The following is a 13,971-nucleotide window of genomic DNA, read 5'->3' on the forward strand; positions in this document are numbered from 1 at the left end:
TGAGCAAAAAATGTCTAGAAGGTAGATAGATATCATAAATACTAAGACCTTCGATCATTACGCAGACCCGTTTAAACTAAAATATTTGGGTCAGTTTCAACGAGCCATCGATAAGTCGACGAAGACGACGGTTACCCGTCGACAACATAGCGTCGATGAATGGCAATGGGTCGTCAACGAGTAAGAAGCTTTCCTATTTAAAACAACGCTATCGAAATTTCACGCCATGCAGGGATCAACAAGATCACACAGCAATGGGTATCTGTGTATCTTTTCAAACATATTTTTTTGTAGCCTGATAAGATACAAATATACTGAGAAAATAGAGATGCTCTGCAATTGTATATGGAATGAATGAGTTCATGTGATGCTGGTCCATAGCTTATTTTTATAAAATGTTGTAAATACTACCTCGAGGAAAACGATATAAACGTCACATTTCAATGCATCATACTTTAAGTTGATTCAGTACACGGAATTTGCCGCGTAGGAAATATACTCGAAATGTTTGAAAATGTTCGAATCAAGTTTACTTATTAACCTATTTTTTAAAGTACCTATATAATATATAATGCCTTTAAAGTCAATTGAGTTTTTTCACCGGGTTCTACTCAGAGCTAGAAATTCCTTTGCTAAACCAAATGTATTTTCACTTTGGCTATTACTAAGTCTAATTCTTCAATATTAGAAAATATATGACAAAACTAGTGAATACAGGATAAAAAAAAAATTATATGAATTTTTAAACATTTACTTCATGAATTATGCCTTACAAATGTGTTTGCATATTGTAATCTTATAAAATATTACTACATCATTACAATGTGCTAAACTTAAATAACCTAGTTTTTTATGTCTTCAATTATCTTGCGAGCAGTCCTCGTAGGTCACAAATTCGTTCTCGGGAATTTTTAAACTGAGATGAAACATCTCTGGATACACTCCCGACTTGTGCAAATTTATTCACTAGGCCTCCTCCCTCTCCTTATATAAATATATCAAGACAGTCAATAAATATGTTATCATATATGAAATTCTCCTGCAGACAAGCTGTTATAAGCTTTAAAAAAGTACACGCTAATAAATTATAACAAAATAAAATAAACATTTTTTATTAACAAAGATAAAAATATTTATTAATTTGGTATTTCATGTAAAAATGTCGATCGTTTATTTTGACAAGTTTTAAATTCAATTGATATAAAATAAAACAGTCTAGGGGCAGCTATGGTAAAGTGTCTATAGTACTATTTTTAATATGTTGGTTTAGTTTGAACTGTTTTTGTTCTCATTTTGTTTACTAAATGTTGCTTGTACTTTTAAAATTATATAAAAGCATTGTCTTAAATTCTAACCAGTAAAAGTGGAATAAATGCCCGATTATTATTTGAGATATAAAATAGTGCAAAAATTAATAAGTATACAAGTTTAGAAATTTTATATATTTCCATGAATGAATGATGAACAATATATTATTAACATACATAAAATACACATCAAAATGATTTCACGCCTGGTCCAATCTTACATTTACTCATTTATGTCTGGTTATGCATAATGAATTTAACTTAAAGACTAACTTTCATGATAATAGCTAGACATGTGACATTACTGCTACTACAGAGTAAACGAACGTAGAGACAAAAGACTTCAATAGTTTTATAATTGTTAAAAGTTCAATGCTTTAAAAAATTTAAGTTACCGTAATATTAAGGAGTCATGTACATAAAATTTAATTACTCTTTCGGCTGGTATGTTACAGTATACCTCAATTACAATTATATTACTTTACTTTGTTTAATGTTTACAGTATTTTAGGCTTACTGACAACGAGCCTACTTGCTATTATATCAAGTTGAGATGCAACATATTCCGTAGCATTAAAATTATAACTAAGTATTCCAGCATGCAGTAAGTTTCGTACCATAGTTTGTTGCACACAGCTGCACCCCTCTGGAATTAAAATTATATTTCATTTATGTGTTTGATAAGATTTTCAATATTTATGGTCCAATAAATAAAGATTTATCAGATTACGGAAGCTCCAGGTTGATAACTATGGCAATGACGAACTTTCATATCAAATATCATTGTTTCTTTTCAAACTGACGCTATTGACCTTGATTTATAAACACAAGTCTTAGAATAAATTATCTTATTTCCAACTTCAAAAATGGATAAATTTTATGCAATTTTAATTCCATAAAAAAATCCCTCAAGGAAAATTTCAAAAATCCTTTCTTAGTGTTCCACTAAGGTGACAATACAAAGAAATATTCATTAATTCTTCATATACAAAAATAATATATATATATATATATATATATATATATATATATATATATATATATATATATAAGATTTACCCCAGTCCAGACATAATCGGTCGGTAGTCCGCAATCGCTCAGCGTGTGCAGCTCATCACCTAACAACACCCACCCGGCGGCGCGCCACCCGCACCCGCGCCCCCCGCGCCTCCCGCACCTGCATTAGAGTGTTGCGGACCAATCTTGATGCCATTCGCCTGTAAGGAATCAATGACATTAATATTTTTAAGGTATGATTTACATTTAAGTCAACACTTACATATAAGCTATTTGTTAATTACTATTGACTTATAAAGATGAAAGATGATACATCAACTAGCAATTTATAGGATGTTTTTCTACGAATGATAAGAACTTATTAATTCAATTTTTTTATTAAATCAACAAAAGCATTGCATGTATTTTGCCAAACCTCATTATTGATATCGAAGACGCCTTCTTGAATTTTCTCATAGATTTCTTTAGCAGTGTTAATGAAGGCTTCCTCGACATTGGCTGCCGTTTTTGCTGAAGTCTCCATAAACACCAAACCATGTTCACGAGCGAATGCTTCTCCTTCTTCTTTCTTTACTTCACGCCGAGACTCCAAATCACTAACAGGTAATTTGAATGTTATTACAATTAATACTTTTGAGGTTAAAGATAGAGTCGAACATGTGTAAGATCAATAACAGCTATAATCATTAGTCAAATAGATGATTATTTTAAAATGAGTCCTTGGTAGAAATTATTATTTAATAAGGTGATTAAGTAGTAGTAATTTGACATTCCTTTTGGAATTGTTTTCCCACTGCATTTTAATTGAACTTAATACTTTTTACAAATCAATATTTCACATAAAAGTTTAACTGTTATATTTTAGACTATACTATATCTGTGTGTTTGTGGGGTTAATGAGCACAGGACTTTCTTTAGTCTCTTTTCTACGTCACACATTCCGAACATTTTCTAAAATGTAAAATAAGTGCTCACCTCTTGTTACCAATTAGCATGATCACCATATTTGAATTGGAATGCTGGCGAGCATCTTCGAGCCAAGTTGTCAGGTGGTTGAATGTATCTCGTCTAGTGATATCATATACCAGCAAGGCTCCTGCAGCACCTCTGTAGTAAGATCGGGTGATTGACCTGCAAAATTTTATTTATATTTCATTATGATTCATAAGAATGCCTTTGTGCAATAATGAAGGATACTTTTAATAACTCTAAAGAGAAATAATATTAATATATCTATTTATTTTTAAAATTATAATGAACTGTAATATACAGTTTATTATCTATGTATGCTCACACACACATATAGACAGATAATATAGACACTGTGTAAGCATAATTTGTATTTATTAATTGATTATTTATCTTTTACAGAGTTTAGTCCATGATATTAATTTTAATATGATTTTGGTAATACATTTTATAATTTACCTGAAGGCTTCTTGTCCAGCAGTGTCCCATATCTGTAGTTTGATCTGCTTCCCATCTATGGTGATCATGCGGGCACCAAATTCTACTCCAATAGTGAGATCATGTACAGGCTGGAATCTCTTGTCTGTGAACTGTAGCAGCAAGCAGGATTTGCCCACACCTATGAAATTTGTTTAAGATAAATATATTGTTTATTAGTAAATCTCTTTGTTTAATATTAAAATTATTTTGCTTTATCATTTTGTAAACAAAAGCAGGTTCATTTAAATGAACTCAATAATCATAATTTGTTATTTAAAATTCATGTTTCATTCATTTATTTACAACATTCCGATTACATATTTTTTATTTACAATAAAACATTGAATAATATTGATTGGTTAACACAGTCAAACAACAAAAACGAAACAACAAAAGACCTTGACACAGGAACTACTCTTAATATTTAAGTTCCTTTGTTACTTGAACATTATGAAGATATTATTTTGGAAAAAAAATATCGCACTATTGATTTTGAATGGGTCACATAAGACTATTCAGTTATGTACGTAGTAGCGTAGGCGGAAGACAAAATCCATTTTGATACCTATTGTCGTGCAACATAATAATTTTATAAGCTGTGTAAATAATTAGCTATTTGATTAATATTTAATTGAATTACAGGCAATTCTCAAAAAAAAACTAACAAAAACACTCCCTACATAGAGACACTGATTGAAGAAAAAATATTAGGAAATAAAATCAATACCTGTGTCGCCAATGATGATGTATTTAAATAAGTAGGCGTATGCCATTGCAACAATTAATCTTTGGATTAAGGTTTAATACTTTTATTGTGATCAACACTAAAGACCTTTCGAAGATATCTTCCAAGAAATAAGACGCAATTTTTAGGATCCTACAGCTGGTTAAAGAGTTTCAGTGTGTCATTGTGAATATTCGTATCAATACCAAGTGACAACTTGTCATAGAGTAAAGAATTGAATATCTAAACTCATTTATTTTTTGTAGTCTTGATCGTCTTATATAATTAACATATCTTTTATCTTAATAATCTTTAAAGTGAAGACTATTACAATAATCGGCAATTTATATTTTTAAAATGACTATTTTATTCCTAAAATGTTATGTATGTAATCTGCAGCTTATAGGTAGAAATTATTAATATAATAAATATTTACTGCGAGGATTGTTTTTAATTAGTTTTTTCTTATCAAAATTTAAAAAAGGTACCTCTTGTTCAAATTATGATTGCATATGAAATGGTGGCAAGATAAGCTGTTTGTATTTGTACATTTTCCCGTTGAATCACAATTCAAAATGATATCTTTCTTCCTTTTTCTTATTATAATAATTATTATTATTTCTTATCTACCGAACTTGAGTTTTAAATCATAGACATTAGACTATTACATCTGTCAATCGGTCTGTTAGAATTGGTTTGTTATTAATCGAATATTTTCTTATTCTAGTTGACAACAACTTTTGTCTGTATTTTTGTAATTCCTGGACATTATAGATATTGTTTTGAATAATATAATGAACATTACGTTTTATATCCCATTACAAATTTGAATTAATTATTTAAAAATACTATTAACCTTAAATTAGACAATGCCGACGTTCGTTAATAAATTATATCTGTAACAATGGATCCTCTCGAAGGATCTGCGCCGATGAGAAATCCAGGAAAACAAGACCACGAAAGTGAAATAGTTAAGAGTCGTAAGGGCACATCAAAACAACGAGGGCAAGGTGACTGCGAAGAAAATGTGTTTACATCAATGTCACATGAAACAGATTTAAATTTTTGCCCTTCGAATGGCCCAAGACCAAGAAATTTAAATTCATCAACGAACAATGAGTTTGGACAACCGTCAAATCCATTACCAGAAGGTAATTCGGAACAACATATTAATAACAGTCCTCAAATGTCAAATAACACTAACAACACCGCGAACAATCCACCCGACCTTGTAAGTAGTAATAAATTTGATAAAATCCCTTGTGATAATGGCTTAGAATCGAGCCAAGAAAAACAAACATGTATGAAACACAAAGTCTGCTTGGAAACTGTAGGCCCATCTCATAGTTACAATTTAAATGCACCATCCACTAGTGGAGCTTCTTCAAGCAAAGTCTATGAAAGTTTACCTGAGAGTAGCTTCAGAGAAAGTAGGAAAAGACCATCAAGCTTAAAGTTAAACAGGTCTCATTTTGATGCTGATGACAGTTCCAGTGATACTGGCAATGATGATTATTCTTTAGGCTCAGAAGATGGATGTATTTACACATATAGGGGAGGTGAGCACTTGGCTGATTTGCCAAGTTCTTTCTTCAGTTTGGATATGGGTTTGCCTCTTGACAAACATCTCCCAATGCCTCCTCATTACCCTGTTGGTCAACAAGTGGGACCTATTGCTAGAGAGCAGAGTTCACGTGTGTCAAGCCCAGACATGGATTTTTTAGAAATGGATTTTGATCCAGGACCCTCTTGCGAAGTTGATACTGGAGATGAATCTACCCCTGATACAGACCTCGATAGCTCAAATATGCCTGAAGAAATTGAGCCTGTCATAAGAGGGACATCTCCTGAATATTTACCAGGTCCTGTTCAGCCTCAGCAGATTGTAGTTGCATCTACTTCCTCTCAAGTGGTAGATCCACATTACTCTAATGTGCCATCAACAAGTCGAGGTATAGAAGTAGAGCAGAATGTACCTGAAAATGCAAGGGCTGCTCAAGAGTTTGGGCCTTATATTACTCATGTCAATGTGAGAGGAGAACAGTTCCTAGTGCACAGGACCACATCACAATGGTTGGCTGCCAATCAGACTATACCTGTTCATGCATCCAGTGGAGATTTGATAGCACCAAGAGAAATATTACACTGTAAGTTTTATATAAAGTAATTCGCTTAAGCCCTCTGCTTAGCAAAGACTAACTTTCCAAGGAGAAAGTTTGAGGCTTGTTTGACTATGCTTTAATATACATGGCAGATACAAAAGTGTCTGATTTTTTTCAACACTGGCAGGTTCCCTTACTATATTTTTCTTCACCACCAGGTATCAGATGAATTATAAACATTAACACAACAATTTGTCTTTATAATCATAAAAATCAGTAGTGCTTGCCTATTTCAGCTCTTTTCTTTTCTTTAATTTCATATAGGTATAATTAGTTTAAATCACCAATGAATTTGTTTTTTTTTTTAACTTTTTAACTTGTATTCAAAACTTATTATAAAATTGATTGTAAGATTGATTTTTATATGCAAAGTGTACAATTTTAGACGAAGAAGAGCATGCAGAGGAGCCATTTGCATATCAAATAAACCAGGGTGAAAGACCTATCTTTGACTCGTCAAACATGTCTTCAGCATTTTATCATATTACCATGGCTAAAAAACTTATGACCGAAAGAGTAACGTCTGATATAAACAACCATGATGCTGCTTCGGTAAGTGATTCCCAAATAAGATTTTATGTATTTAACAAATTATTTAATTTTGAATAAGGATAAAAATACTTTAGTCAAAATTTATTTAATATCACAATGTTATTACACAACATTCTGGATCAATATTTTAGGAAAGCAAGTTACATCTGTACTTGTGGGAATAATTTACATTATTTAACTTTTAAAAACTTTAAATATAATTGTAGTTGATATTTTGTATTGTAAGAAAATTTATTTCGAAACTGCATATATTGTCAACAATTACAATACATATACATATTTATAAAAATAAAGGTCATTGGTAATTTATTTAATGCTAAGGTTCCTGTGAAAAGCTTTACACGTACAGAACTTTATATAATTATACCAGTAATCTTAAAATCAAACTAAGTTAAATTTCCCTACTAATATTATAAATGCGAGAACTCTGTCTCTTATCACTTCACACTTTAACCACTGTACCAATTTAGATGAAATTGGTATGTTGATAGTTTGACGTTAAAAAAAGCAGGTAGGACGTAGGCTTATAATGGGGGTGAAAGTTTATGTGCATAAAGTTTTATAATAGATTTGGTTAAGTTGTGGGTTCAGCTATTTTTTTTCTAGGTAACAAATGAAAAACCAGAAACTGAGTGTACTGTGTGTAGTGTGGAACCTCCTCGGTGCATGGTGTGGTCGGAACGTGAGGCATGTGAAAGACAAGTAACCCAGATTGGCACTTCTGCTTGTGGAGCTACTGCTGTTGTTAATGTTTTTGTAAGTATTTCTTATATAAAGTTATTTAAAAATGTTTGATGAAGATAAGTAACAATTACAAACATATAATTAAATAAAATATAATGAGTTAAAGGAATATTTTTTTTTGTTGAAAGCCATGCCATGAAACAATATACAGGGACTGGAATATGTTTGTTCGATTTACATTACCTGGGCCTATTATCATATACACTTAAATTTTAAAACAATTAATCTTATAGGGGATAATATATCTGTAATAGTCTTGATTTTAATAAATTATAAAAGATATCACAAAGTCAAATATATAAAAAAAATATATAAATATAATATATTCTTTTAAACAATGATATTTATATTAAATAATTTTGTATGAATGCTTAAAATATACAAAATCTTATTTGTAGATTGCACTCGGTGTACCTGTAAATCTAGAAAGAATCAATTCATGTGTTGGAACAAGACTAAGAGCTAACAATGCGCCATTACCAAGGTATCTTGAATAATTAATTACAATTAAAAAAAAAAAGCATCTTTTTATAAACAAAGAGCTTTATTGCAAACATTTTAAACTAAAAATTAATGTGGTTTTTGAGGATATTATTAATATTAAATTACTTTCTGCTTTTAAAAGTAAAAGATTGCCTTTTACATATTTGAGGAATTATATTATCAATTGGTTTTCAGGTATTTATTATCAAGAGCAGTAGCCGGTTGCACTGCTGCAGACTTGATTACTGGGATCCAGAGAGCCTCAGATGGTCTTGTAACTGCAAGATTCTTCCCGACATATCCAGAAAGAGTAGTTTCCTTATCTCACTGGTTAGCAGATTGGATATCACTTGGTGAGTTTATAGAAAGACCAATTTCGTATAAATATTTGTATTATGTATTTATATAAACTTAATTTAAATACAAAAAATTAAATAAAATTCTTTATATTTTTAGGTGCTGTTCCAATTGTAACTCTTAACCTTCAAATGGGTTGCGAAGGAGAGATCCCAGATGCGTGGCACCATCAAATGGTGTTTGGTGTATCACCTCAGGGGGTGTATTTGACCAACCCTGTAGAATGTGTTCGTGAGTCGGCACTCTGGGTTCGGTTGACCTCCCCATCAGTGTTGCTCGTTCGGACGAGGGACGTTCTTGCAAGGTTTACGGCTAATACTGATCTAACGCCGTTGATGTTCGTTCCCGATCAACGGTTTCACACCTTCAATGTACTCGGTAAATAGTTTGGAAAAGTATATTTCTCGTTTTGTCTCATTTTAATTTGAAGATTTAAATTGAAATGATTTTTTTTTTATTAAAATTTTATATTATGTGGCTTTCGGATGATTTACGTGTCGCGACTAATATATAATATATTGTAATCTTTTGATGACACGCACACTAGTAAAGTATTATGACGTGTGTCGAGTGTCAAGCGGACACCAAGATAATAAAGTTGGCTCGTTTGCTCTACTTAAATAATCTAAGATGGATATATGGTGCAATACTAAAAACGTTATGGTACGATTCTATGGTTACGGTATTCGTACTACGTATTCGGAATATCGTAACACGTAGTAAGAAAGGATAAACTCGAGCAGGTCAAGTGGTGAACGTGATCCGCGAGTGGCGCGCCACGGGCTGGTCGGAGCCCGGCACGCGCACGCGGCACGTGCGCCTGCCCGCCGCCTACCGCGCCGGCGTCACCGTGGCCGCGCTCACGGGCTCCGAGGCGCACCGCCGCCTCGTGCACGCCGCCGCGCTGCCGCTGCTGGCGCCCGAGCCGCCCGCGCCGTCCGCGCCGCCCGCGCCGCCCGCGCCCCCCGCGCCGCCCACGCGTGAGTCCCACCCGTGATGCTGTCGTCCGTCCGACCTCGTGGAGACCGACCGACTACGCGGGACATATTATTGTGCGCATAAACATGTGCACTCTCTATTCCGTCACTCTCATAATTCGATGGGACGGCAAATCCGACACGACCGGAAAGATCCGGCGCACGACCGACGGCTTTATGTGGTTTCCGAGGTACGGGAGAGTCCAAACTTCCAACGTCCAGTTTTCGAGCTATCGCTGAGAATTTTTCGACAGAAGAACCCACTAACTTTTAATCGGGCCGACCTGCGATTTGATTCCAGAACCTCGGGTTTTCTTAGACTTTACAGTTATCTACTATATAAAAGACATAAATTAATTATATGTACTAATTAATAGTAATAAAAACACTAGCCTTGATAACATAGATATCAAACATAAAAAGAAAAAGAAAGTATAAAAGAAGATGGTACCGAACGGTTTTTTCCTTCAAATTTATCTATAAATAGATACTTACCAGGTAAATTGACGAGACTCCGGTTGAAAGTCTTATTTTTGTGAGGCCGTAGTACATTTTAGATTTTATTCGCATCATAGATTCATCTATGATACATATGAAATATTTTATTTAGACGCAATGCGAGTTATGAATTTTGATATATGTATACTTATATTTTTTTATATACTTCCTTAGGTGAGCCGTGAAGCAACATTGGTAAAAAGACGTTTATACAACTTACATTAAGGATACCGAAGTCTCGACGTGACACGACCACAACTCGAAAAATAAACGTGAATTAAAAATACCACCGAGTTCTGTAAAATATTGACCTATCCGATAAAAAAAAAATACCTTTTCTATATAAAATGTAAGGATTTAAGGTATATCATAAATATATAAGACCTAAAGAATAGAATAATGTTTACAGCTTAAATTAATGGAGAATATTAATATATATATTTGTATTGCTTTAAAATTTTGAATAAAATATGATTTTATTTATTCAAATATAAACACCAGCTTATTATATACTTATATGTATGTAAATGAAGGTTTTCTAATTTAGGGCTCGAACTGATTTTATTAAACGCTCAAAATTTTGTTATTCAATGTTAACAGGATTCATTGAACTCAGTTAAGGGTTTCGATTTATCAATTCATTAGGGATTGTAAAAATTAAACGCTAATTCCACGTTCTTATTTGTATAAAACATTTTAGGACAGGGTTTTCGTAACCCGAGTTATTATATTGGCTAAATTTTATTAGCCACGAGAAATGTGTAAATATTTTTTTAAGGATATAATTATGTATGTTAATCAATTGGTGCTTACTAGTCAAAATTATATTAGCACATACTCTATGTAATCATTTCAACACAAAGTATATTATACACTCATACTAACATAAAAAGTAAGTATGTGAATTATCCCTCATAGTTTAGTCGCTGTAAGAATTTATTGTATCATGGCTGGTATATGTTAAAATAATTAAATAATGAAAGTAATTTTACTTTTAATTATAAAAGAAGGGATAAAAGACTTTGTATCGAGTGTGTCCAGTTGGGATTTGAAACTATATAATTATGTGGATGTTAAAATTCAATAGTTACATATATCTTATTTGAACCTAGTTGATACTCATGTTTTTTCTTGTTTCATTGTTTTAAATACATTACAGATGTTGCCATAAGACATATTATTCTTAAATTTTTAATAAGCGTCTTATCACACTCATCTGTCACAGTATAAACTTTCCATAAACCTTTATTCTGTATACTATTAGTATTATATAAGTTTGTTAATAAAAGTTACAAGAATATTTTATGTATTTATATTAAATTTATTTTACAAATGATTGAAATGATTTTGATTAAAGTTATCTAGATTTGTGATTATCCTATGAGTAAATTGGTTATAGAAATCCCACTTCATATTCGAGACTTTTTTTTTTTAATAGTTGATTTGTGTATTTTATTATAAAGTTTATACAATTGTTTATGAATGAGAAAACTCGTAGACAATAAATATATTCCAATAGCTCTGTTATCACGAGTGGTATAATATTTAGGAAACATTATCCAATAAAAATATTATCTTTTATTGTATCGCTGACTGAACTTGCAAATTTAAATTAATTTAATATAATAAAATCGATTTACGTGGTTTATTGTACTCTTTCGAGTGAACTATTTTCAATTATTTTTTTATACCAACCGCTTACTTAGTAAACTTATCAAAAGATATTAGAATTGATGATTATTTAATATTTTAATAATTGAAAAAATCTCTTTTAACTTTAGAATTGGTGAATTTGAAAGGAATTGTAAATTTGAATTTGTGATTAGTTGAGTGTGATATGACCTTGAAATTATATAGTAATGTTTGTATAAGTTTTTGAAGTTGTTAAATTGGTCATTGCTAATAACATTTAGTATGTAACGGTTGTAAACGGTTATAAACGGTTACTGTAACTTGATTGAAGCAATGTTATCTATAACATTATATTTTTGGAATATACTATCATAGAACATTGAGTTGTTTTATTTTTTAATGTTAAATAGTTTGCCTGCGAGTTTATTGGCGATAGCATGCAATAATTATTTTTAATTAAAGTAAAAGTAACGTCGTGTTAATATCCCACGGCTGAGCTAAGGCCTCTACTCCACTCCAGAAGGTTTATGGAGCTTATATCACCACGTTGCTCTTGCATTGTTGGATAAAACTTGATAGTATACACTAACATAACATGAGAAAATTTCATGTAACGCATTTAGGTTCCTTCGAGATTATTTTTAGCGTACTCGAATAAAGAATAATTTAATTTGATCAGAAGACAATATATGTAATATAAAGATTGATTTATAAATTTATTATAAATAATAATAATGGAAAAAGCTCAGTAAAATCATGAAAATCGATGGCAATTTTTCCTTAACTAAAATGAAAATAATATTCGTTTTGAATAAGTATCTAACTTTTAATGACCATTTAGATGCATCGGTTAACCACATAATATACAGAAAAAAACTACTAGGGTAATTATCGTTAAAATAAGTACTGTTTTTATTATGTACCGTATGATCATTCGGTTCAATTTCGCCGCGCTTTCGAGAGTAACCGCAGCGAAATTGAAACGAATTATTACATTTGAGCATAAAATCAGTGTCTAGGTGGTGGTGGTGGTTTTCAAAATAAAGACGAGAGACGAAGAAAACAATTAAATTTTTATCACATTGTACGGTAAGGTTTACTTGTTCTTACTAAGGAAATGACCATGAGTGTATTATAATGGTCTAGATGTACCTATTTAACAGTTATGATATCCATTTCAGTCAAAATAATGCAAGTAGGTTTTTTTTATTCGGAAGTTCGGTTCAAGCTGCCGAAGTTCGGCCCATCTCTGGTTTTCATATAACTTCTTAAGATATTATCTTAAATTAGATACGGAGTAAATGAAACAAATTACCGCATTTTTAAAAATATATTTCCCACAAAATTAATTAATTCTTTTATAGTTCCACTCCCGTTTCTGATTACAAAGTTATACAATTTACATTTAAATAATATTAGACTTCAAACATCCGATAGGTTTATCGTTTAATATATTCCATATCAAAATATACTGTTTATTTTTTAAATGCAATATTATTTGTCGTTTTTTTTTAATCTATAAATAATTATTAATATTTATTCATCCTTCTGTACTTAAAAAATAACATTATCCGTAAACCCCCAATCCCTCTCTAGGGTAGAATACAAAACTGCGTTCATAATTTAATTGAACATTTTGTATAACAGCAATATTTTGATAGAGACGAGGACGGTGACGGCGTTAACGAATATGATGGTAATGATGACAGCGATGATGATAACGTTGTTGATGTTAAAATGACGACGCTTACGATAGTGAAGACGACGATGACATTGTTATATCTTTACATTTTAATCTATAAACCTTGATGATAAATACAATTCCGTACAAATTTTCCAATACGTTTTTTATTTATCTATGATTTAAGTACTACATACAATTTGTATCAATGCAATCATATCGAGGGATTTGATAATTTGAGGGATTATTTGCACATAACTTTTGATTTGATATGGTTTTCTAATGATTTAATCGATTCGAATAACCTATGAGCAAACAGTCAGTCTTTGAGTCACATTAAAAACATATATATTTATATATTTGTTTTTAAACCCGTTATTAAACTAAA

General features: G+C 31.5%; 2 protein-coding genes across 3 annotated transcripts; one reads left to right on the top strand and one right to left on the bottom strand.

Annotated features, from left to right (window-relative positions):
• Window positions 1-735: 735 nt before the first annotated feature.
• LOC125070213 (ras-related protein Rab-2A) lies at window positions 736-4,711 on the bottom strand. Its single transcript, XM_047679972.1, has 6 exons — window positions 4,501-4,711; window positions 3,753-3,912; window positions 3,300-3,455; window positions 2,740-2,920; window positions 2,367-2,524; window positions 736-1,953 (listed from the first exon to the last, which is right to left on the bottom strand). The coding sequence occupies exons 1-5, from the start codon at window positions 4,544-4,546 to the stop codon at window positions 2,426-2,428; spliced, it is 642 nt and encodes a 213-aa protein (XP_047535928.1). The 5' UTR covers window positions 4,547-4,711; the 3' UTR covers window positions 736-1,953; window positions 2,367-2,425.
• A 470-nt stretch (window positions 4,712-5,181) lies between these two features.
• LOC125070211 lies at window positions 5,182-11,522 on the top strand. Of its 2 annotated transcripts, none has more exons than XM_047679968.1 (8): window positions 5,182-6,644; window positions 7,045-7,211; window positions 7,818-7,967; window positions 8,354-8,439; window positions 8,634-8,791; window positions 8,895-9,173; window positions 9,539-9,775; window positions 10,445-11,522. In XM_047679968.1, exons 1-8 carry the CDS (start codon window positions 5,402-5,404, stop codon window positions 10,453-10,455), a joined length of 2,331 nt encoding a protein of 776 aa, XP_047535924.1. In that variant the 5' UTR covers window positions 5,182-5,401; the 3' UTR covers window positions 10,456-11,522. The 2 variants fall into 2 exon arrangements, with proteins under 2 accessions (XP_047535924.1, XP_047535925.1); XM_047679969.1 differs by having other exon boundaries at window positions 9,539-9,757.
• The last annotated feature ends 2,449 nt before the right edge of the window (window positions 11,523-13,971 follow it).

The sequence above is a fragment of the Vanessa atalanta genome, chromosome 17, assembly GCF_905147765.1.
Source record: "Vanessa atalanta chromosome 17, ilVanAtal1.2, whole genome shotgun sequence".
In the NCBI taxonomy this organism is placed as follows: domain Eukaryota; kingdom Metazoa; phylum Arthropoda; class Insecta; order Lepidoptera; family Nymphalidae; genus Vanessa; species Vanessa atalanta.

Bases quoted from the DNA above. Each gene is read 5' to 3' on its own strand.
- LOC125070211 (XM_047679968.1), top strand. From the start codon at position 5,402: ATGGATCCTCTCGAAGGATCTGCGCCGATGAGAAATCCAGGAAAACAA. The intron at 6,645-7,044 runs GTAAGTTTTATA...GTACAATTTTAG, and splicing joins ACCAAGAGAAATATTACACT to ACGAAGAAGAGCATGCAGAG. The intron at 7,212-7,817 runs GTAAGTGATTCC...TTTTTTTTCTAG, and splicing joins ACAACCATGATGCTGCTTCG to GTAACAAATGAAAAACCAGA.
- LOC125070213 (XM_047679972.1), bottom strand. From the start codon at position 4,546: ATGGCATACGCCTACTTATTTAAATACATCATCATTGGCGACACAG. The intron at 3,456-3,752 runs GTAAATTATAAA...AAAATTTTGCAG, and splicing joins GCTGGACAAGAAGCCTTCAG to GTCAATCACCCGATCTTACT. The intron at 2,921-3,299 runs GTGAGCACTTAT...ATTACCTGTTAG, and splicing joins ATGCTAATTGGTAACAAGAG to TGATTTGGAGTCTCGGCGTG.